The sequence below is a fragment of the Ornithodoros turicata genome, chromosome 2 (genome assembly GCF_037126465.1).
Source record: "Ornithodoros turicata isolate Travis chromosome 2, ASM3712646v1, whole genome shotgun sequence".
In the NCBI taxonomy this organism is placed as follows: Eukaryota; Metazoa; Arthropoda; class Arachnida; order Ixodida; family Argasidae; genus Ornithodoros; species Ornithodoros turicata.
Genome location: NC_088202.1, coordinates 109,366,822 through 109,391,238, shown reverse-complemented (window position 1 = coordinate 109,391,238; position 24,417 = coordinate 109,366,822). Strand labels below are relative to the sequence as shown.

At 45.7% G+C, this 24,417-nt stretch overlaps 2 protein-coding genes across 4 annotated transcripts in view; both read right to left on the bottom strand.

The window, feature by feature from the left end:
* Positions 1 to 24,417, bottom strand: part of LOC135385943 (hemicentin-2-like) — a 1,123,122-nt gene that overhangs the window by 913,267 nt on the left and 185,438 nt on the right. The gene's annotated exons all lie outside the window — the stretch shown is intronic.
* On the bottom strand, positions 11,846 to 13,386 carry LOC135384947 (uncharacterized). The gene has a single exon (XM_064614128.1). The coding sequence runs from the start codon at positions 13,259 to 13,261 to the stop codon at positions 11,846 to 11,848; it is 1,416 nt and encodes a 471-aa protein (XP_064470198.1). The 5' UTR covers positions 13,262 to 13,386.

The window sequence follows — 24,417 nt, the reverse complement described above, 5'->3', positions numbered from 1 at the left end:
AACTCGAGAAGGCATACAAAATCACCTCCGCGCAAAGACAAACTCAAAAATCGAGTTAATAGTTCACAGAACCCACAGAGCCACGAAAACTGACGCACGAGCCGTGATTCGTTATCGGTATTAAGCCTAGAGTACAAGCCACGGTGTTGTGAATGAGGAAGGGGGCAACATCCTCCTCTTGGCAGAGGTTCCGCCCAGACTTCCCGTAAGGGTCATTAATTCGTCTCAGTTACTAAACGGTTTTCGCGTATTGCCTCGGGCAGAGGCCACACCCTGACGATCCCTGTGCTAGATAGCATCCCATAGATGCAAAAGACCTCCCGCACGAAACGCCGCGAAAGCCCGAAGTCCAGCATGGGCCCCATGCACAGATAAGCCACCGGCATCGTCCTCCATCCGCTAATTGCGTGCGAGTGGCAACAAATAGCCGCATTCTTTGTCGCACGACATTGATTTACGTGGCCATAACGTTTGTAGAATAAAAGGAAATGAGCGTGCAAGATATGCTGAAGACGTTGTTCTGTGTTCTACGAGGTTGCTTTGATGAGGTAGTCTGACAAACAGAAGAAAAAAAAGAGAAACATCTGAAATAAGTGTCTGCTGGGGCAACACATGCTACAAACTGTTCAACAAAGTTGCAGGTAAAAGGTTGCTTTTCTTCGTGTCACAGGGGAAATTACTCAAATAAGCACAACAACAACAACAACTATATTGTGACGATGAGGTGGGGAGGTTTTCCACTCTAGACGTGGAACGCTGCCCCATAGTTAGGGGGTCCAATATGAGTGATGACGGTGATGATCGGAGTGGCGATGGCGATCCTGATCGCGATGGTGGGAATGTCCGAGGGAGCTGTCAGGGCCACAATGAGTCCTTTAGGCCAGTCGCATAAAAAAAAAAAAGAAAACTACTTGACGTAAGGCCGCCCCGGAGTAGCACGCCGCTAATGTTGGACGCACGAATTCTTAAATGTATCAGACTTGACTTTAAATGATCAAGCTTCATCACTGTGCTTGCCAGGAATTTCCAGAGTAGCGCTTACATGAAGACACAGTCTGTGACTGTTAATCAAGCTTGAATTTTTGTCAGGTGACAAGTTCAACCTCTCCGTATTATTTTTAGTCCGTCCAACTCTAACTCCAAGCTTGAATTTTCCAACCGCGCGCTTAGTTGGTCAAGCGGCACACAAACATTTGGACGGCCGTCTACACTAAAATGTTCCTTCGGTAATATTAAAACTCCGATCCTGACGAAAACGTTTGTGTCAAGATTATGTTATGGTTATGTTATGTCAAGGTTATTCGTGAAGTGCCTCTCCTGAATCCACGGAAAAAAATATTAGGTAGCGCTACACATAACATAACATACAAACTGAGATCGCTCTAATGCAATTACTAATGGCAATGTTGCAGCTAGGCAATTCGTTCCTGCTAGAAAAAAAGGCCCTAAACTCTCTACTTTGCCCAGTATAGTCACCGCAAAAGGCAACACGAAAATATTTAACATGCTTGGTACGAGTTGGTGTTCAAGCACGCAAAAGAAGGGAGCGTGTATCACAAAACGAAACGAACAAATGCGTAGACGGCTTACTCGCTGCGTTTACTGACTACATGTACAACCTCTTAGGTGCGTAAACACGAGAAGTGCGTACTCCACTGAAAGAATGGCACAGAAGTAATGCTGGCAATCGATCGTTTAGTGTACATGAAAGAGTGCCACACAACTGACTGCAGAAAAATGCACCGGTCGAAATCTCTTGCACGCTTCACTGAATGTGAGCTGCCGTTTATCTATGTGGCAGTGCTACGCGGAACACCTCACGCATTCAAATGAGCCAATGAATGGGAATGGGACAGTTAATCGCTTACACTCGCACCCTTTCTTACGTACGAAGTCGTGAACTTAAGGAAGTCCGGACACATATCGGAATGATAGCGGTGATTAGGATGACGAATTCCGTCGTTGGCATCACTGATGTTGGCAGCGTCACGACTAGAGCGTCACATATCAGAACTGGTGTGCTACACAAGAGTGGATAATCCAATCATTTCACGCACTGCGGACGCGTGATCCATGCCACGCAGGATGCTCCTGTTTCTGCTAATGGTAGTTTTTACTATACTTTCGTTTTCGGCTTCTGTGTCTCACGGTACAAGTGTAGCGAAAGTAATAGCCCTGGGCAATGAACCACGGAATGAAAGCAAGTGACATGCTGGCAGCTTCTTCATAATTCAGTGAGCTGCAGGAACGCACTCGCTAAAGTATTTGACCGTACAACCCGAGAGCAGATCCGTAAAAGCGAAGTGGACATACATGGCTGTCCTTCACGTTACGCGACAGATGGCGTTCTGTCCAGGAAGTGATTAGTACCCCAGCAAGGTATAGTGGTTAACCCAAAAGGGTAAAGGGTTGCTGAAGGGCAGCTAACGAATGTAACTATAGTAAGAAACGTGTGTGAAAGTAATTTTGTAGTATCTACGCATTTATTTATTCACTGTGGAAATTATTAGCTACAACGTGAAAAGGGTACACATGAGAGTTACCTGGTATCAGTCGTTCATGGCTCTTCTCATTAATCATAATTCATTGAGAGTCCTCAGAACCGTCTGAGTAATGGTACGGAAAAGCTCAAGAAAAACAAGCGGAATGAGAGAGACGGCGCTTAGACTATAGGAAACCCACAGTATGATACACCCAATATATTATTATCCCATCGTTTGCGTCAAACTGAGCAAGAATAATTATGGATACGAAAAGAAGTTGAATTGTGCTCAGCAAAGCAGCATGAAACGTCTCCAGTTTGCAATTGGCGAGCGTTGCTGCACAACTTGATTTAATTTTTTTAAGTTATTTCTCTCACCATTTCTTTCTAGCAGGTGTTTTGTCTGGCGCACATGAGTTATGCCAAATAAGTGCTCGCACGTACTGCTAGTGTTAGAAGCTAGCGCTTACAAAGTACGTAGAAATTCCAGCGAGTAAAGCATATCGCACATCAAGATTCGCCCACTTTGCACCACCGCTGTTTGCCTATGATGTACTACCAGTATCGCCTCTGGCGATGAAACTCCCCAGTCATCGTCATAGAATAAAATTGTTCTTTTGTTGATGTACTATCACTCGTTATGTAAAGAGACCACCGAGGTGGAACTTGCGTACCCGCTACAAATCTACAAGACGGCCTCTTCAAATATACATGTTTTTTTTAAGGGGAATACATTTGTGCAGAGTGTGTTTTCTTTAAAACTGTAACGCAAACCCGTCGCGGAAAAACTAATCCCAAAAAAGTGACGCCGCCTGCTTGCCCTGCTGCTTCATGTAGCTTCATTTGAAACTGTCTATTTTGTTCAAATGAGCTTATACATCACGCATGTCTGATCGCCATTGGTATTTTACGGATATTGCGAACGTTACGTCGGTTTGCGTAACATCCACAGAACAGTTGGTGTAACGTGGGTTGCACTTACGGAACAGGTCTTAAACAACACGCGTACAGCTAATTTATTCTTCTACTAACCGTGAAAAATCACATTTCTAGCTGTTACTATATACAGGAGCTGCGAGGAGAAAAAAAAAAGCGTCGACGTAAAGACACATGCATTCCGGCTGATATTAGGAAGGTCGCATGTCGGGATACCGCGCTGATAAAGTTCAGTATCACTCTCCCTATTTCATTTAGGCTAGAACAGTTGTGTGCACTCATTAGTAATGGCGCACTCTTGTACATATTTACCCGAACTAGTGCAAATTCTGGATCGCCTCGTAAAGGCTGGTTTAGAGTCCGACGGAGCGGGGCGTAACGACCCGTAGTGCACCGCCGCGCATCGCGACTCGCAGCCGGTGGGTTCATTGTTCGACGACACTCGGCGAAGCGCGACATCACTGCAACGCGCGACCACGTCAGCCTGCGCCGGGGGAGTAGAGCAATGCTCTACATCTGGAGGTGGCCTGCGAACTGTGCACGGCATGGACTCCGGTGGACTCGCATTTCCCAACATGGCGTCGCCCATTGAGCTTTTGATCGCAGCTGTTAAGGGACATTCCTGTCTATACAGGGTGTCCCACCGAAAAAGGGCCAGGGGCTAAAGAAAAAACGGAGTGCTCTACACAAATGGAACAAACTGTACGTGCTTGGCAGTCGTGTGGTCTATCCAAAAATATTTTTTTCATCGCCCCTTGTCAATTAATTAGCGGTAATTAATTTTCTAACTTTTTAATTATCGGTTTTAGCTCTCAGATGTCAATGAGGAAGTTGTAGTACATGTAGAAAAAGACGCAACTGAAGTGGTTCGAGGTTGCTATGGCTTGTGGTTTCGTTTTTTCCCGGGTTTAAAAATTGGTTTCACAAGCCGCGCGCACCACAGAGCGCTCCCCATAATTCGGCGCCCGCGCGCGACGATTGCAGTGCACTCTGATTGGTGTGCCGTGAAACAGGTGAAATATCTTCCTCTTGTGTGGCCCAAGGATGGTCTCCAAGCGCTAACCTCAAGGTCATTGTACGCCGGAGGGCGCTGGAATCGTCGCGCGCGGGTGCCGGATTGTGGGCAGCGATCTGCGGTTCGCCCGGCATTGAAAAAACGAAACCACAAGCCATAGCGACCTCGAACCACTTCAGTTGTGTCTTTTTCGACATCTACTACAACTTCCACATTGACATCTGAGAGCTAAAACCGATAATTAAAAAGTTAAAATTAATTACCGCTAATTAATTGACAAGGGGCGATGAAAAAATATTTGTGGATAGACCACACAACTGCCAAGCACGTACAGTTGGTTCCATTTGTGTAGAGCACTCCGTTTTTTCTTTAGCCCCTGGCCCTTTTTCGGTGGGACACCCTGTATAATACACGACGGATGGGCTACAGATACAAGCAAAAGAAGGAGAACAGCTGGGAAGACCGTACCAACCGTATTACAGTAGTATAAACATAACAACGCCGACGATGGGAACACATATTGTCATTTGTCGTATTCCAACACGCGAGTACATTTGCCATATATGACTGCTTTCCCACTACGAAATGGGAAAATCTCCTATAGAGTTTTCGTTGCGCTGCGCCGAATCGCGTCAGGCTATGATCCCGGTAGGATGAGGAAGAGTTCCGTAGCGAACGCTGGCTGTCGGCGTGGAACGCGGGCGACGGTGGACTGCGTCGGACGGGTCTAAACCAGCCTTAAGAGATCAGCCGTGACTGACCGGTGCGAAGCGTAGCTGTTGAGCCGGTTATACCGTAGCGTACCGTATTGGTTCATGGTAACCAAAGTTACCATGAACCAATCGAAAGCACCCCAGATGCCACATCCAGCCAATAAGACTTGATTTAACATCGGCGCAGTATCGCTTACCGGTCAGAGAACGTATTCTCCCAATTCTGGGCAGCACCTCCTGGCTAATAGGATCTGCTGGGGATTCGCTTCCGTACAAGGTCGATCCAGAGTTACGCTTTCGAGTACCACCTTCCTTCACGCGACAAACGACGACTGTCCTACACAGGCTAAAGCTCAATGTACCGTACAACGCACGTCTTCTCTTCAAACTGGGAAAGCGAGACTCTCCGGACTGTAGTGAGTGTGGCGTTGTAGAGGACGTAGAACACTTCCTTACCAAGTGTCGGAAATACGTTGATGCTCGAAGGGTTTTAGAGGCGAACCTCTCTCGTGTGGACTCCCCAGCCTTCGGCATCGCGAAACTGTTAGGTCCTCCCTCGTCCGACAAGACGCTGAGGGCACTTGAAGATGTTCTCCGTACAACCGGGCTTATGGACATTCTATGACTCGCAGAATGTGTGCTGTGTGCGCCCCCAGCCGATTCAGACATTTTACACTTACTTGGTCGAAACTTTTGAACTACATCATTTTAACTCCCTCATCTGTTTGTACTTTCTACGTGTAAGCATGCTGGGGCAGCCAAGTTCGACTTCCTCGTAACTCACACGCACCCTTTTTTCTTTAATACAACACCATCACCCCATTCTGCCTTTTTTTTTTTTTTGCGTGTATCGCGCAGCGGTATACAGTTAAAGGTGGGAATCGTTCACCCTCGTTCTGTTGGCGGTAGCACATCTTCCAAAGATTATTATTCTTCAGTTGCCGGAATACTGTCTCCACGAGCCTTATACTTATTATCCATTATCTGAGTCGATCATGTGACATCTACAGGTTTTCCCGCTCATTTTAATCCATTGGTCACTCAATTTAATACAAGCGCTTCCCAATTTAATGCAAGCAACACGTATTCCATATGTATTTCGTCCTGGAAAATGTCATGACAAAGACTTTCATGATTACACCAATGTATCATGAGTTTATGACTACTCATCCAACAACCCCAGGTTTTTGCAGTGTCATGCGCTGTTCAGTTGGTTGTGAGTGTCATGCAGTGTCATGACTGCTTTTTGTCATGATATTTCGTGATTATTTTCATGATATGTGCCATGAATTGGTTTTATGGGACTATTGGTGCTTCTAACAGTGTCATATAGTGCCTTATGACTACCGAGTACCGACGGCCATTATGCCAATCCATGCCTATTTTCATGATATGTGCAATAAATCGATTTGATGGGACTACCACTGTTTCAAACAGTGTCATACAGTGTTTTATGACTACCAATTGTCATTGTGACATTCCATGACTATTTTCATGATATGTGCCATGGATCGATTTTAGGGGTAAACCACTGCTTCAAACAGTGTCATACAGTGACTTATGACATCCCACGACTATTTGCATGATATGTGCAATACATCGATTGTATGGGACTACCACTGTTTCAAACAGTGCCATACAGTGTTTTATAACTGCCAATGGTCACTGTGACATTCCACGACTATTTTCATGATATGTGCCTTGGATCGACTTTAGGGAACTACCGCTGCTTCAAACAGTGCCATATAGTGTTTTATGACTACCGATGGCCATGATGACATTCCATGACTACATATGCGATATGAATCGATTTTATGGGACTAACGCTGCCCCAAATAGTGTCATAGAGCAACCGTCCGATAACATCGGTTCACAGCACATATGAAAATAGTATGGAACGTCATAATGACTGTCGGTAGTCATAAAATACCATATGACACTGTTTCAAACAACCGTAGTCCGATAACATTGATTCGTAGCACATATCATGAAAATAGTCATCGAATATCATAATGACAATCGGTAGTCATGAAACACTGTATGACACTGTTTGAAGCAACAGCGGGTGAGTGAGTGAATGAAAAAGAAAAAAAAATGAGAAAATTGGCACCACCAAGCAGCAGCAGAAGCAGCAGTCCCAAAAAATCGACTCATGGCACATATCATGGAAATAGTCTGCCATAACGGCTGTCGGTAGTCATAAGACACTATATGATACTGAAGCACTGTAGTCCCATAAAATGAATTCATTGCACATATCATGAAAATATTAATGAAATCTCATAATGAGACACAGCAGCCATAAAACACCGCATGACACTGCAAAAACCAGGGGTTGCTGGTTTAGCAGTCATAAACTCATGATACATTGACGTAATCGTGAAGGTCTCAGTCATGACAATTTCCTTTGCGAAATACATATGGAATACATTTACATGTGTTGCTTGGATTAAATTGGATAGCGCTTGGATTAAATTGAGCAACCAATTGATTCAAACGAGCGGAAAAACCTGTAGTAAACGCAATAAATTTTACATATCAACTTTTGAGGCGGCATTCACTTTCTCTTGATACTGGAGCGTGGGACAAGACGCAATGCCTCACCACATCACCGTTTCAAAAAGATTACTGTTTTCTCCAACAGCGAAGAGCACCCGAGTGTTTTGTCTCTCCCCCCGCCGACCATTAAAATGCGGATTTGAAGGGCGCCTTTCACCGGCGGCACTCAACCCCTCCCCTCCCCCCAAGAAAAAACAAGGAACGAAGGAAGAGAAAAGAACAGAACAGGGAAAGTGCTCTGGATACGTAAGAGGAGAGCTGCATTGGCGACGGTGTCATCATAACGGGTAGCAAAACAGAAAGGTTGAAATGTCTTCGGGATGACGGCCGAAACGGGAAGAGCCACAACAACAACAACAACAACAACATAGATGAATGGATGATGATGATGAAGAGCCAGCGGCCAACAATACAGTTGGATTGCTGTGAATGTCACGTACTCCCAGAAATACCGTGGGACAAATACCGGTGCCCAGCTTTCTTGCGAGGTATGTTGCTTACGAGAAATGTGTGCAGGTAATAGGAAGTAATCCATGCGTTCTGGAAAACTGGTTCACTAACACCTCTACATAAAACTGTATCTCGCGATTTCACCCAAAATATGTTCTGTCAGTCATCTGGCGCCAGAAACACTTTCACATTACCTGTTTTCCACTTATGTGGAAAACAGGTAATGAACCTAGCAATGCTTTCTACCACTTTGTTTGAACGAGTGTCGGGGCCCGTCTGGACAGGTTTCTTAAGTCGCCTTCGCCAGGTGGTCTCTGCTTGGAAACCAGAGCCGTAGCGATAAGAAGGGGGGGGGGGGGGGGGGGCAGCCGCCCCCTGCAGAGAGAGAGCGGGGCCGGGTGCTGCCCGAGCCGGACCCGCTGAGGCTGCCCCTGCCCGAACGGCAGCCCTGGCAGGTTGTTTGTGTACAGTATCAAGCGGGAGTGAAGGAAATTTGAAATTACGATCCCGGCAGTGCGAATGAGCGTTTTCTTTTCTTTGTTTACAGAGCTTCTGACGACAGTGAGAGAGAGAGAGACAGAGGAGGGAGGGGGGGGGGGCTTAACGTTTACCCTGCCCCGGGCGCAAACTCTCCGCGCGACGGCTCTGTTGGAAACCCTTAAGCCTTTCTATTTTCAGGTGTGCTTTTGTAGCAAATACCGGGTAAATACCTTTGCGTCGCAGGTGAGCTACTTCCTACAGGAGCTCCCATGCGCTAGAATACACATCTACCGCATGCAAAGGAGCATCTGCACTTTCATGTGGAACTCAACATATGAACTGATGCGTCTTGGAAGCCTTTACCGGCAAGTGAAACTGGGCGGCTTATAGGATTATCGTGCCTGTTCGTCAGTCAGCTGGTTTGGCAGGAACAGCTGCATCCTTTACTACAACACCGTGCCTCGGCCATTCTGCAAAACAAGGTATGGGAGTTTCGTTCTTTTTTTTTTTTTTTTGTCCATAGTTTACGACACGCCATTCGACTGGGGGTCTTAAAAATCACTCACGGCTTCTCTCCCGTTCCTCCTGGGGGCTTAATCGCAAGTCCACCTCACGAGCTAACGAGAGCAACGACTATCGTTAAAACTAGCGCGAGACGGGTTTCATGGGGCCTATTTCGTGCTCGCTTCGTCAACGGGACAGTGGCGTAATCTCTGACCACAACTTCGACCGAACATACTCGGCTGCATACCGAAATGGGGGAAGGTACAGAACCCGAGCGATGCGCGCGGCCCTTCTCATCCTCTTCTCCGTCCTCAACACGGCAAGCGAAGCAGGAGGCTACCGAATAGAACAAACGTAACGACGATATCCCCTTGGCGCAATCGCATTTCTTCGTCAACCGATGTCGTTAAGCTGTCGGTGTCGTAGCGGCCGTGCACGTGACATTAGCTACGCCTGGGGCGCGAGCGCGTCAACGTCATTTCCGTCACTTCACTTCTTCAGTTTTTCGACTATTCTTTGGAAGGCAGCAAACATGCCGTCGTCGCGTGGTTCTCGCAGTGCTCGAACAACTGCCTAGCAATACGAGGTTATGGCCCGATGCATGCAAACCAACGGTATTTTAGGGTGTAGTTCCGTATCGGGACCACTCGTTTTTAAAGATTTGTGAAGGAGTTAGGAAGGTAAATATTGCAGAGAAGTGGAAGAAGGTCATATACTGAATCTAAAAATGAAGAATTGTAAAATTCTGTGAACTAGAACTTTTTTTATATGCATTTTGACAACCCCATCTGATTCACTTCTAGCGCAGGGGAAACACGGGACTGCTAAGCATAACGCAGTCGAAACTTGCAAGAGGTAGGGTCGTTGAATTGGGCTAAATCGCCCCCTCACTTTAGTGAGGTTTGTCTAGGTTAGGTTCTACAGATTGGCAGTCCCCCAGGCACGCACTATGCGGTGCGGGCGTCGAGACTGTGCCTCGGGTTAGATCAGAAGATCCTACGTAAAGATGGGGGATCGCCCTCCAGAAACGGGCGATAAAATTAAATTGGTATACGTTTCACGCAATATACGAGGGTCATTCCTGTTTACTTTCGTTACTAGTTAGCTCCTCTTTCACGTAAAAACGTTTTATTTTTGTTTTTATTATTTTTTCTTTAAAAAAAAAAGCCTGTGGTCCCGATACGGAACTACATCCGTAATATATTCCGAGGAGCATTTTCGTCCACCATCTACTTACTGGGAAGTCTTAGCAGCCAGCCTGAATGCTTTTGGAGGTGCCGTGAAAACCGTGCCGGCGAAAGTGGCCCCACATTTTCCGAAGCCATGTATTATACCAGTATCTGTTCTCCATTAAATCCTCCCACGTTGCTTCCTGCGTGGCGAGTAACCTGCAGGAGCTGCATTCTACGTTTTACACCTGCACATTGTGAATATGAGTTTGTGGGTACGTTTGTGTGCGTTCGTCTCCAGGCATTTTCTTTCTCCCTTTCCTTCTCGCGGTAGTTGATGTTATTAAAGCACTTGTCGCTCAATATTATTTTGTTCTAATTTTGTTACGAGCTAGATCATGAAAGTGCCACTCTTATATAAAGCGCTGAAATAAATCGAATATACCAGTTTTTCAAGATTAGACCCCGGGTTTGAAAATACACATTCAAGGGGATATATGTTTATACCATTAGGTGCATTAGGTACCTTCAGGGGGTATAAAGTGACTTTTATACATGGGACAAGCGCCGTGGGACAAGCTGTTTATACCCTAAAAGGTATAAAATTTTCTAACAGTGTAGTACGTGGGCTGCTCTTTTTGACAGGCGGGATAGCTTCCTAAAATCTATTTCATCTAACTGAAATCTATCTTGAAGGTTACGGCTGCGTGGTTCACGGTTCGCAGCTTCCGTTATTTTCCAGGCAAAGAAACCTTCTTGTTCTCTGTGGGCGCATGCAACGTTAACGTCTTTTCACCTGGGTTACCCTCTCGTATAATACCGATCACGGTATGTAGTTTGCCTAAGCCAAAGATTGCACCTTTCCCCGTTTTTTTTCCTTTTCGTCTAATAAATATATTCCCCCCCCCCCAAAGATTGCGCCACTTTTAACGAAAACGAGGAAGTTATGTCATGCGTCACGAGGAGCAAATCACGGGCCCGCTAGGCCAATGCCACCTAGACTAACAAGGCCACTCCATGCAAACGTTACGTCACCACGATCGGTCCCTCCGCTCTGGGGAGCAGCGGCTGTAGGCTCGCAAGCACGAAGAGTGCATTGCAAACGCGCCTTCGCATGCACATCGTGCTTTCGTTTCTATTATTTCGTTATAACAGTGAAGCAGAACAGCTGCAGTGGTGTAATAAAAGTCGCGCAAATGCTATCTTTGCGGCAGAAGCAACACTGAACATTTTATTCCAAACCCAAGTCATTGCAGCCCCAGCATAAGGGGAAGTTGCTTTATTTTTCACAACAAGCTAAATTAAATGAACGAACGCAATAGACACATAAGGACATATAATACATGGTGATTGACTTCAACTTAACGACAAATGTAGGGTAACTATCACACACGGTTGTGAAATAAGCTGACTGTCCCGCAAACGTATTAACTGAAAACTGGGCTACAACAAACCAGTTCCAGTTTACAAGCTGAATCTGAGGTACTACTTTGCTATTCACAAGTTATTATTCATATCTACAACTGCTATGCACAAGCTAAGTGTGCTTCAGTGTTGCTGCCTTCCTGTTCTTCCCCGCTGGCTTTTGCTGCAGTGGCCTGTCATTCCTTTTGCTGCAGTAGTTCTTGAGCACTGTATTTGTTGCTGCACAGAGAATATGGCGGAGTACCAGACCTGGCGCGTGGCCATTCACACAGCAGTCGAAGTCCTCAAAGGAATCCAGCAGTGATTGCGTCAGATTCACCACCAATTGTCTTTGGTTCCTAGCTGCATGAAACCGCACAGCATGTTTCTCAGACATCAGTTTTTCTACTACAAGCTCGGTATAGAGGACTGAATTCACCACAAATGGTTGAGGGAACTTCAACCCTCCTCTCGTCAGGTTCTCAATCATTGAACTTTCAATTACGAGTTCTCGGTGCGTTAGGACCAGATTCTCTTCACATGGCTTGCAAGTTAACTTCTTTAACGTCGGATGAGCGCAATAGCCTGCTACGTAGGTTATAGCAGCCATGACATCTCTTTTACTTGCTATGTCTTCATCTGTGATTTCAATATCAAAGTCTTGATCATCATCAGCTGGCGAGTTTGACATTTCTCCCATTTCTTCTTCTAAAGGCAAGGACATCATCTTCTGCAGTCTCAGTTTGTTTTCAGACTCGTAGATCTGCCTCACAGATATGTGATACTGTGTTCCAGATAACCTTCTATATTGGCCAAATCTCTCTTCGAGACTGTCTGTCTGGAATTTTCCAAGGAGAACATATGTGAAGCCGAGCTCTTCAAGGCAGTACCTTGAGACTTCTGTCAGTGCATAGCAAGTGAGACGAAAAGCTTGATGGGTCTCCCGTGTTAATCTGCCAGAGTCAAGATTCTGCCGCTGCCATTCATCAAGCCATTCAACAACACTATTCAAAAACACAATCTGGGGCTCAGTCATCGAAGTCACTGGCTGTTGGAGGGGATCACGGAGTCTGTGGCCCTTTCTGGGAGTCTTCACGTTTACAACTGACCACCATCTCACTATTATGTCCACAAATTCGGCAGTCTCATCGGCATTTTCAAGTCTGTCGCTACGCTGCCTCAACGCTTCCACCACAAAACTGCTGAAGACTTGCAGTGCCAACTTTACGTTCTGTCGTTCCAAGTTGGATGGGTTCAGTGCTTTCATGGTCAATCCGTGGCTCAGCTTTATCAATTCTCCTTGTTCAGATGAATGAAGTTTGCACAGGGTGTTGAAACTTGCAGAGAGCATAGGTGTGGGAGCGCCTTCGAGCACATGATGAAAAAAAGGGTGATACATGACCCTCCCATGATTTTTTTGGTTGACCCAGTTGTTGCGTATGCATTTCAGCAAATGAACGGAGTCCACGATGTAAAAGAGCGGTCGACTGCTGTCAGATGGATGTGGGAAGACAATGTCCAATCTCGAAGGATTCACAAAGAAAGACATGGCTTTGCGATTGATGGAGTTGTTGTCAGTGACAACAGCAATGACACGGAAGCCTATCTTTTCAAGCTCCACAATAACTCTTCGGAGAAGCTGATGCAGGACTCAGCCGTGATCTTATAAACGGGTACAATATGGGCCACGTCTTTGTTTGGCGACAACAAGCTGTGAGTCATAAACACATGTGCACTTTTTGCAGGTTCAGCCGTATTGACAGAGGCCCCGACAATGGTTCCTCCTTTGTAGTCAAAGCACTCCTTGAGGTGCACCTCGTCCAGCATTAATGTCACCACTTTTTCACGCTCTGCCATTTGCTTTGCTCTTTTCTTCATGTAGGAAAGAAAATTCCCATCACTTTGCTCACGCTGGGGGTTAACTTCATATCCAGCGCAAACCCGTTTTATGGTTGACGGGTGAGGCAAGACGAGCTTTGAGGAGGACCGGACGAATTCGTAGGCATGTGGCGATATTGTATAGAACAAGCTCGCAAACACAAGAAGGTCCGCTGAGTATTTCGGAGGCTTCTTGGTTAAGAGACTTATCTGTTCCGAAAGAAATTCAAAGGCATATGCTGATTTATCCGGTGTCACTGAAGCTGACTTCAAATCATTAAACAGTGTTCGTATGAGAGAGATCGCCGGCTGCGATGCGTCGACGCCTTCAGGAGGAGTACACTTGGCATCAAAGTTCTCTACTTCCTCTAATACTCCCATGAGAACTCTTGTGTCTTCCACGGTTTTGGGGACAGTTTCTGTGAGGACGGTAAGCTGTACCCTGTCCTTGAACACCCACAGTGAGAGATCTTGCTTCAGCACAACTGAATACTGCAGGAACGGGGCACCTTCATCAACGATGTGTAGGAACATTGAAGTCTCATCGGTGTGGACAGTGGACCAGAATTTTGAGATTCTCAACTGAGGTAGAGCAGCTACGATGTCTTGCAATGTTGCAACCTGATGTTTTTCGTTCTCTATCTCAAAGCACTGTATAGACTGTTCGATGGCTTCTCTCAATGCCGCAGCATCCAGTCGTGCTCTCTTCTGGCAAGGCGATTCTCTTGATCCTTCTGCTTTTGACAAGTAGGATGGGCAGTCCGGGAAGATCGTAGGGATGGCATCAAATGTGAGACGCCACTTCTCCAGGGGTACTGTCAGAACTTTGCCAGTCTTGTGGTCTTCATAGCTTGAAGTGGTCACAATGTACTTGGCTTCAAAGTGTCGTTCACACACCTGAAGGTGAATAAAATACGCTTAAAACCATGTTTCATTTATTGCATCTGTTGTAAATTAGTTGTCTATAACGTTTCTGCTCTGCGGGTAGCTTCTATTTCCGTAATTATTAGCTCTAATTCAGTGTACTAGTTATTGAGTTATTCCCAAACGCGTCGAGAAGACAATCTACAACGAGAAGGCAATGCTCGGTGGAGACCGACGACACTACACTTTATTGAGACAGATATTGCGGATAGATACGTCAACATATGCACGGTACTTCCACCTGTGACCTACAAGACTTACTTTGGAAGCTTCTGTGAACACGAAGTCTTTCCTTGGTATGGCTCTGGCCCATGCTTTCCTTCGTTTTTCGTCCCTCGGGAACGAAAACATTCGGACTTTTGGTCCACTGTCGTAATTCCCACAGCATCGTGGGACACTGCACCGACTCGGCATGTGAAAACCATAGAAAGCTGAATCGACGATAAACGTTTGAACCACCGAAAAAAGACAACCACATAGACAAACACAACAATTTGGACTATGCTTGCGGAAACAGGAATGAACGCAACGCTCGTGCCGAGCTCGTGCCGTCACAAGGTCGCGCGCTGAGTTGCTCGTGCGTTGGCATCATATGCAGGTAGCTACACGAGAAACAACCGGTCCCGCTCCGGTCCAACCAGCGTGACGTCAGAGCGCGGGTGAGAGGGATATGATGAGGCCTTATACTCTAGGTGGCATTGGCTACGCCCGCTGTGACAGCCTCGTTTCCTTGTTATTTATTTATTTACTCCTCAAGGCCCGAAGGCATTACAGAGGGGAGTGGGTTATTACACACAAACACAATATACAAAGGTAATAAATACAGGTCAGAATAAGCACAACAGTACAGAAAATACAAATGTTATGCGTGCAACTTCGTTATCATTTTTCGTTTCGATAAGCTAACGATTCCTTATGTCGGTTCATATCTGGCACCACTCGGAAACGGCTTTATCACGCTATTTTGGACTCTCTAACTCCACCTACAATGTACCGGTCGATGTCTGAGCCACAGCCTGGTGGCGATGTCATACTGCGTATACGTCAGCACAAAAGTAAGGACCTTGGTTGGTTAGTGGTTGGTTAAATAACAAAGGGAGGTTGAATTCGCGCAAGCGAATTCTGCTACCCCCAAAAAAAGAAAAGAAAAAGAAGAAACGGTACGATCGCACCACAGAAGGTGCGAGCGCCCCGCAAAAGTTCACCGGGGTGAGCGTCACGACCGCGACCACGCAGGATCGAGCGCGCCGTTCACATCAAGGATCATAGCAATGTCCACGCACCGTCTAGTATAGGGTATCTAGTCCAGATTTCACAATGAAATTGACAAAAGAATTGAAGGCCGCGTCCCTGTGCTTGGCGTCCCATACGCCTAAGACTTTCTCTATGCTGAAATCCCCGTTGTCGAGATGGCCAAGGGTCTGCCTCAAAATGCCTCTTTGTGCAGCACGTTTTGCACAATGCATAATGATATGTTCAGTGTTTTCCACTGCCCCGCACAGTAAACAGTTGGGCGAGTCCACCTTGCCCACTTTATGAAAAAACTGGCGACCATAGGGCACATTCAGGCGTAGACGATGCAGGAGAGTTTCTATGTATCTGGGCGTTCTTGAAGGTATGGTAAAATTCACCTCGGGGTCTAGCGTGCGCAGCAGTGACGGGTCACTGTCAGCTTGGTGCTATTTTGTCCTGCGGATGTCATCAGTCATGGATTGTACGAGAGATTTGATGTCCTGCTTAGAAAACATGACTAGATGTTCTGTCGATGACAAGTGTGCGAGGTAAGGACCTTCTTTGCCGCCTGCACACCAGAACGTTGCCGCTGCGTGCTTGGCTCCGCGACAGCGGATCCTGGGTGCCGCGGTAAAATTTCAATTGTCGTCTTTGCTCAAAGGAGGAAACAACTGAACACGCATTCCTGATGCTATTTTCTTCTGGGATATCTTTCAGGCCACATTCAAAAGAATATTTACTTAAGTCCTCGTACAATACGTTTTCTTCCTGTCCGGTCGAATAGTGCGTTGCCTTGCTCTTTGCTTTGTGGAGTTTGCTCTCCCCGACGAACTCATGCACCCTCTACACATCTCCACCCTGCATGCTCTATCCTCCATCAGTCTTTCTTTCTTTTATTTTCTCTTTTTTTTGCAGTAGTCGTGACGACGCCCACTTATCTGTGGCCAACAATGGCGAGCCGATCCTGCCATTACCACCTCCCCTACTCGCGTGGCCCTGGGGTATATTGTTTCTTTGTTTGTAAGAAGGTAAAAAAAAGAGAGCAGAAATTGTATATATTAATTTTGTTGCGGAAGTATGCATTGTGGATCGCTTGCAACGCAAGTCTTTTCTCGACGGATTTCGTAAGTCGGACGTCCATCTTCGCAATTTTTTTTCCGGCTATTTCCATTATGGTAGTGAATGTATTCTACGATAGAATGGGGTACATCCGGTATGCGCTTTCTACTCCTCTTAAAAGAAAAACAAAGAAAAACTCAATGTTGTCTTGGCGAATTTTTGAGTTCAATTTGAAAAATTCAATTCCTCGCGAATTAGATTTTATAAGATTGCTCAGAAGTAATGGCGAAATCCCCTCCGAGATAAATAGCGTTGCCCCCATAGTGTTCAAGCAACTACATTTTTAGTACAATTTTGTTCTTTATTTATCACGTTATGTGAGACACCCTCTATATCATGATCCACATTAACATGGGTTTTGAAAGAACAAAAAAAAAAAAAAAGAGGACTGGTATATTGTTGCAGAGTACTGATCTTCATCCGTACATGGACACCATCAACAATCAAACTTATATGTGTGTCTTCTATTGAATTTTGTTTGTGGCTACATGGCTCAATAAAAAGTTCTGTGAAAAACAAACAAAAAAGAGACAGTGCCGTGGGTTAGTGGCTACGATGAATGCATTCCACGCCGAGACTGGGAGGTGACCCGGGTCCGAACCCGTGCTCCAGCTGTGCTGTCTGGGTGTTTTCCCTGGACCTCAGACGCTCTGAGACAAATGTCAGCGGTTCCCTGCGATACTCACGACATGCCGAGCGTGGCCGACAACGTCACGCAGCTTCATCAACAGCACCTTGTTTGTTTTCTTCCTCTATGTTCAGCCGTGCGCGCAGCAGAACTTGCCTTCGTTATGTTATATTCAAAAAATATGTAGTGAATAATCTCCACGTGGGAAACTGATACTCCCTGCATTTCAGTGGTGCCCCGTCAGTGTGCCATTTTCCCAGAGAACAACTCCCATCTCACTCGTATTGATGCAATCGCATATCGTTTGCGAATACGAATAACTATTTGGACGTGCGTGGCATTACAGGTATTCAATTTGAATATTGCATGGAGCAACATGTCGAGCAGCTGACGTAGCTCGCCTGGCTACCGAACATCACAAGACGTTTACGTATTCTGCGTACCTTATTCACGCTTCCAAGAGGGAGGTTCCTGCTATTCAAATTCAAATTCAAATTCAAATTCAAAATACAAATGGAAGTAAAAAACCACAATAAGGGTTCCATAGCATAGCTAGTTAAGGACACCCATTAAATGCACAACGGCCCTTCATGTCATATTAACGTGCAGCTCCACTTCAGAACCGAGGTAGTACGTAACTACACAATACGTAAAAGGACATGTGCGCAACAAATTACACGCGATCTGTACAAGCGTACACTGAACAAATGAAAATGAATGCATACAGCCCATCATCAAAGAGAGAGAGAGTATTGAATACGAAGCCACTTAGGACCAGTTGGATCGTGGGGAGCGCAGCACTAAATGTAGGATGATGCTCCACGCTGTGTCGTTTATAACGGTGATAGCGGAGTAATAAAAATGCAGCACGCACAAAGCAAGCTTTTCAGCTGTGCCCATTCAAAATGAGCGCTGTTTTGCGCGTCATGGACGTACAAAATGGGTATTTCATTATCGTTGTAGAATCTTTGAATCCCATCACGCCCCAGGTGCGCCGACCAGAGGGAAATTACGATGGAGAAAAAGAAAGGACCTTCGCGAGCGAGCAGCGGCCACCGTAATGAGCTACGCATGAATAGAGTTAAGAGTCAAAAGTGATTTGCGATAAGAGTGGCAGTCGAAGCCCAAGTTCTCTGGCTTGCTCGATTTTAATTCACGTGGCTAATGAACCAACGGTGAAGATATGGGACGTGAATGCCTTGTGGCTTCGACAATAGCGGGTCTGATGCATCCTGGTACAGGCGTTCCTTTCTTGTATTACAATCATACAGGTATTCCACTTGCAGAGGATAATGCTGGCTGATCCGGCCAACGCACAGAATTCTGAACGCGGAAGAGCATTCGCCCTTTGCATTCCCACGTTTCGTTGCTGTGTTTAAAGGTTGCGAAGAGCTCAACCTCGTATAATGTGCTAGACAAAAAAAAAAAAAAAGAATCGATAACGAGGAACGCTTACCTTCAAATGTTAGCCTCTCCAACCTTTACCCGGGCAGACCCTATAGCAATGTTGGCATCTCAGTGCATGGAGTGGGATTGAAGTGGCTGCGCCAGATAACATTTGAGGAGAGGTCATTTTTACAGGGCAGGATTGGACAAAATCTATATGGGGATACTCAGCAGAGAAAAGAAGCGTTCTACGTCAAAAAGCTTATGGGTGACGCAACAGATGTGTATGGGACATTGAAAAGTTATGGCAACGAAACAGGCACGCGTTCTTCTACGTGATCATCGCCAGACTAGTATACGTTACTAAAAAAAGTAATTGACTACCGTTACTGTTACCCTATGCGAAAAACTAATGTTTTACAGTTACGAATTACTTGCCGGAAAAAGTAATGAGACGTATCGTCTAGAAAAGTAATGCGTTACTTTGTCAATTACTTTCGACGTCTGAGATAAAAAGTACAAACAGAAGCATCTGACCGCGAGCGTGCTTAACCGCGAGGATACTGCAAGCTGCAAGGCACCAAGAAATTGTATGAGTTCAAGCTCAGACACATATTTATATGACGCACAGCAAAAAAAAAAAAAAAAAAAAGAAGAAAAATAAAAGGAAGAACGAAACCAAAAAAGGCAGCATGAAAGCAGAATTTATTTCATTCGGCCAGTGTTCAACTTCAGTCGCAGCTGCTTCTCAAAATCTTCGTCCGTTCATTTTCCGCGCTTTCTTTGAGAACGACTGTCAGCAGCCACACCGAACACTCTCTCCACCATTGCTTTGTTTTTTTTTGTTTTTGTTTTCTTCCCTGTTAGCGCGGCGAGCAACTGTGGCTATGAGCGGCGTACAGATGTGGACAGATGGAAAGAGGATAGCAGGAAGGAGTGGGGGTACATGGGGCTAGTATGCGGCCTGGACCGACTTCAAAGGAACTGTGCCAACATTCATCTGGAAAGACTGCCGGCAAACCCAGGGAAAACCCACAGCCGGAGCGGGGATTCGAACCCTGTCTCCCAGTCTCGGCGTGGAAAGCGGCCATCTTAACCACTACGCCACGGGAGCTGGTCTCTCCACCATTGCGCTGGAAGGAGCTGCAATGTTGTTCCTTAGGAACACCTTCCGTATTATTCGATGGTCTGCAAGGATGGACAAAGGGGCAGCCTCATCGCTTCCACTATACAGGGTGTTACAGTTAAGTCCCCTTGCTAAATCATTCGCGAACCAGTGCACCAATAGAAGAACATTCTTTTTTACAAGTAACTGTCCGATACCACCTACAAGCTGCGCTCCGTGTGAATGAGTGGGAGGCGCTGATTATTTAAATAAAAATTCAAATGGGTTTCGTGAAAAAACATATCTTCTAAAGCAGGGCGCCTTCGGCATTAAAATGGGTACTACCATTTTGGGACGTTCAGTGGACACATTTTAGAAAAAAATCTGTCATCGGAGCGGGTCATTTGATGCAGTAATTAAGTGGTTTCAATTTACATTTCTTAGTCGCGACTGACCTTTCTGTAAAACTGTAAACAAAGAGGAAATCGCACGCTTCTCTCAATATCTCTCTCTCTCTCCTTTGCGCTATTTCAGAATGGTTCGTTTCGGGTACACTGCGCTATAGCCGCGGTTACATGATTGCGACAGAAACGCATCGTATCGTGTTACTGCACCTCTCCGCACCTACTTTTATCTTTCCTTTTCTTCTTTTTGTCTGCCAATAAATCCCTCCCCCTCCCCCCCATTTCCAGGGTACTGGCGAATTCGGGTGGTCATTTCGTGACAACGTTTCTTCCCAGATCCCAAGCAGTCATGTTCACTGGTCAGAGCGAAGCAATCTCGCTGTTCGCGTGGCGCTTTCCAAGCGCTAGAAATTTGCGCCATACTGCGCCAGTGTAGAGACCAACTGTCATGTGCTCTTCGAATGCCGCATAGCCCGCATATTCTGGCAGCTAGTCAGGCGGCATACAAACATTATGTGCCCAATACCCCTTGACCGGAGATGTGCCAGCCAGCGGTACAGTGTGCTTGTGACGGCTTGTGGGGCCCAGGTCTTGTGTGGTGCCAGATGTAAGGCTGTGGCGCAGCGTAGGCGCGACGTCCCGATCTTCCTGCTTGTGAGATCTTTGCGGGTTCGCGTCGTCAGCGTCCTCCAGAGGGAACTGTTTGCGCTAGGTGAGGATGGTTTTGTGCGCTGTTGGGGCCATCACCCTTCTGTTCGCGCTGTCGGCGGTCTCGTCATCATCGCCGGCGTCCCGTCATAAGCGAATTCATATTTTGTACATATTTTTTTCACCATCCATATTTTTTCCCATCCATGATCATTTATCATTCATTGCCTCTCATTTGTTAATATCCGCAATTTGCATCGCCCTGTATCGTTGATCTTGTGTTGTGTATGTTATGTGTGTGTTGTGCTTGTTGTATAGTACCATGTGAAATCCGTTAGTAAATCTCTCCCACACACACAGAAATTTGCCAGATAGCACATTTTCGCCCTGTCTCGAAACGATGGAACAGGGGGTTGCCCAACTATGTACGGTGTCGTCACATCCGCAATGCAACAGTGGAGCGTGCTGTGATTAGCCCGCACGTCGAAGTTCACGTGGTTTTAGCAGACGACGGAACCCGAAGACGGGCGACCGCGGTGCCCCTAGCGTGATCCAAGTGACTAAAACCGTTAGATTCCTGGCGCTCATGTTCGGGTGGCAACGGTCACGTGATGGAGACGGGCGCAGACGTGGCAATTTCCGAGCGCTAGGCCGTGTTGCCATGAAATGACTACCCGAATTCGCCATATGAAGTGCATGACTTGATCCTGTCGGAGAGGATTTGTTGCGGTGGTGGTGGTGGTGGTGATGATGAGGATGATGATGATGACGACGACGACGACGTTCTTTTATTACGAGCCCAAGAACAGCGTCGAAGGGAGGGCCTTGGTGTTGGCGCACGCTAACAAAGTTCTAAATAATGCCGAAAAACGACAGATACCCAGGAAATTGAAAATATACTCACAACTTGCGTAATACAAACGTAGGTCACAGAACATGTATACAATAATGTTGTGGATAGATTGCTTAGATCTAAAATTACATGCACGTCTTGAATTATTGCACGTTACGGATATGTGAAGCTATAGGACTAAAAGATTGCAGAATTTGTATGCATTACTGATCAGAAAAGCTGCATGATGTCAGGAAAAGAAAAATTGGCACAAGCAACAACAACAACAACAATAAATGAAGTGGCACAAGCAAATACAAACCAAATATATACAATAATGTTCGTGGATAGATTGCTCATATCTAAAATTACAGACACGTCTTGAATAACATACTGAACATTACAGGAAGTAAAATATCACAAAGAGATGAGTAGAAGATCGCAGAGATTATATGCAATACTGATCAGAAATACTGCAGTATGTCAGGAAAGAAAAATTGCCTCAAGCAAAATGGGTGAACTTCACAAATGGAAAGCTTTAGATACAACCCCTTTACGTAGAATGGGAAGGTTTACAGAAAAAATAACACATGACAGCGAGTTTATGAGCGTCTTGCCTCGCGAGGTAGTGTACCCTTTACATACATTCGAATAAAAAAACCTTAGGATGCTTCCGTACACGTGGAATAGCAAAATGCAGAAATCCTAGCAAGTGTGGGCAGTCAATTTGAGATTGAATGCACTCGCATAAGAAAGAGGCATCGGTAATGTCGCCGAGTTGAAAAGGGAATGAGACCAACGTGTCGGTGTAGATCTTCATAATTGTACGACAGGAGTCCCGGGGTGTAACAGAAATACAGATAGTGCAAAATGCGAAGCGCTTTCTTTTGGACACCTTGTAGGCGGTGAGAGTCAGTTTTGCTTAGACAGTTCCATATTGAGGGTGCATATGCGAGGCGAGGCTGAACATAGACCTTATTGAGGCAAGAAAAAAGAAAAAAAAAAGACGTCAGAATTTGGGAATATCTTGCATATGTATGTCAGGAGTCCTGTGCGCAATGCAGAAGAGCCTACAAGAGCAGCATGTTCACGGAAGTATAATTTCAAATCAAATGTTACACCGAGGTCGCGAACCAAGTTAGCGCGGGAGATGACATTAGTGCTGGAACTGTAGTTATAACCGATTATGTTGGTTTTGCGAGAGAAAGACACCACCTTGGTTTTGGCTGTGTTGATTACGAAGTTGTTCGTGAGGCACCAGTGGATAACAATGTCGATGTCCCTTTGTAGCAAGGCGCAATTCAAGGGGGGTGGGACTACTTTAAACAATTTCATATCATCGGCATACTGTAGCAAGTTAGAATGTTGGATACACATAATGAGATCGTTGAGAAAAACATTGAAGAGGAGTTGCCCAAGGTTGGAGCCCAGGAGAACTCCTAACAACAACAAATATCGATAACTGTCACAGAGCAGGAACGGCTACGTAAGCGCGACTCAGTAAATTTCAAGAGGGCAGGACACGAGCAGGAGTCGTGGAACATTAAATCGAACGCCTTAGAAATGTCAAAGTAGACTGTATCAACTATGGAAGCTACGATCGCCATAAAGCTGCAGACATTCGTGACTACTGTTCTACCTTGGTCAAATCCGTGCTGTGTCTCAGCGATAATCGGTTTGAAATACGAAGTGATGTACTTACAAATTATTTGCTCAAAACCTTTCGAGAAAGCACATCGATGCATGGGCGGTCGGTAGTTACGAACGTCCGTTTTGTTACCAGATTTGTGAACGGGGATTATGAAGGATGACTTCCATAACGTATAGGGTAGATGCAGTTTTTAAGAGGCAAGTTGAATATACAGGGTGTTTGCTCTAACGTGTCCAGAAACTATATTTAAAGAGAGCGATAAAAGAGAAACGAGCGCTACTTTTAAGCCATTTGACTGAGAAACAGGTGGTACTAGTGAAGCATACCTGTTTCTTACTCAAGTAGCAGAAAAGTACCACTTGATTTTCTTTTATCGCTCGCTTTAAAGGTACTATAAAGCAGTAGACAAGCATGATATGCCGGTGATGTGACTAGAGACTTTGTTACTCCTAAATACCATATGCAGACCCATACGACCGACAACGCGCTATAAATATTTTTAATTTGCCATGAAAAATGCGGCGTAGTGCAGCGGTGCGACGCCTGGTGTCAAACAACACCTGTACAGCGGGCAACACTGAAAATTGGTATTACACACTATTACATCGGAACTTCGTTATTTTAGTAACCATAATATTAGTTTCCCTGTTTACCAATGCATTGTGAAACCCCTGTTAGCAGTGTTTTTTGCGCAGTAACCCAGCGCTGGCCGCTGTTCGATGGAGGCTCTCCCTACTTCTCTGCTGCGCCTGCGCGCTCCTTTAGTTCGCGGCCTCTTTCGAACGAACAAACTCTCTCTGTGAACCTCTGTGAACAAACAAGTCCCGACGCTGTCTGGCTTCTTGAACGTCTGACACATTTTTTTCCAACGGCATTTCAGTTCGCTTGTCCGCTTGT

What these genes read in the sequence shown, in the direction of transcription:
- LOC135384947 (XM_064614128.1), bottom strand. Translation starts at nt 13,261, where the DNA reads ATGTCTTTCTTTGTGAATCCTTCGAGATTGGACATTGTCTTCCCACAT.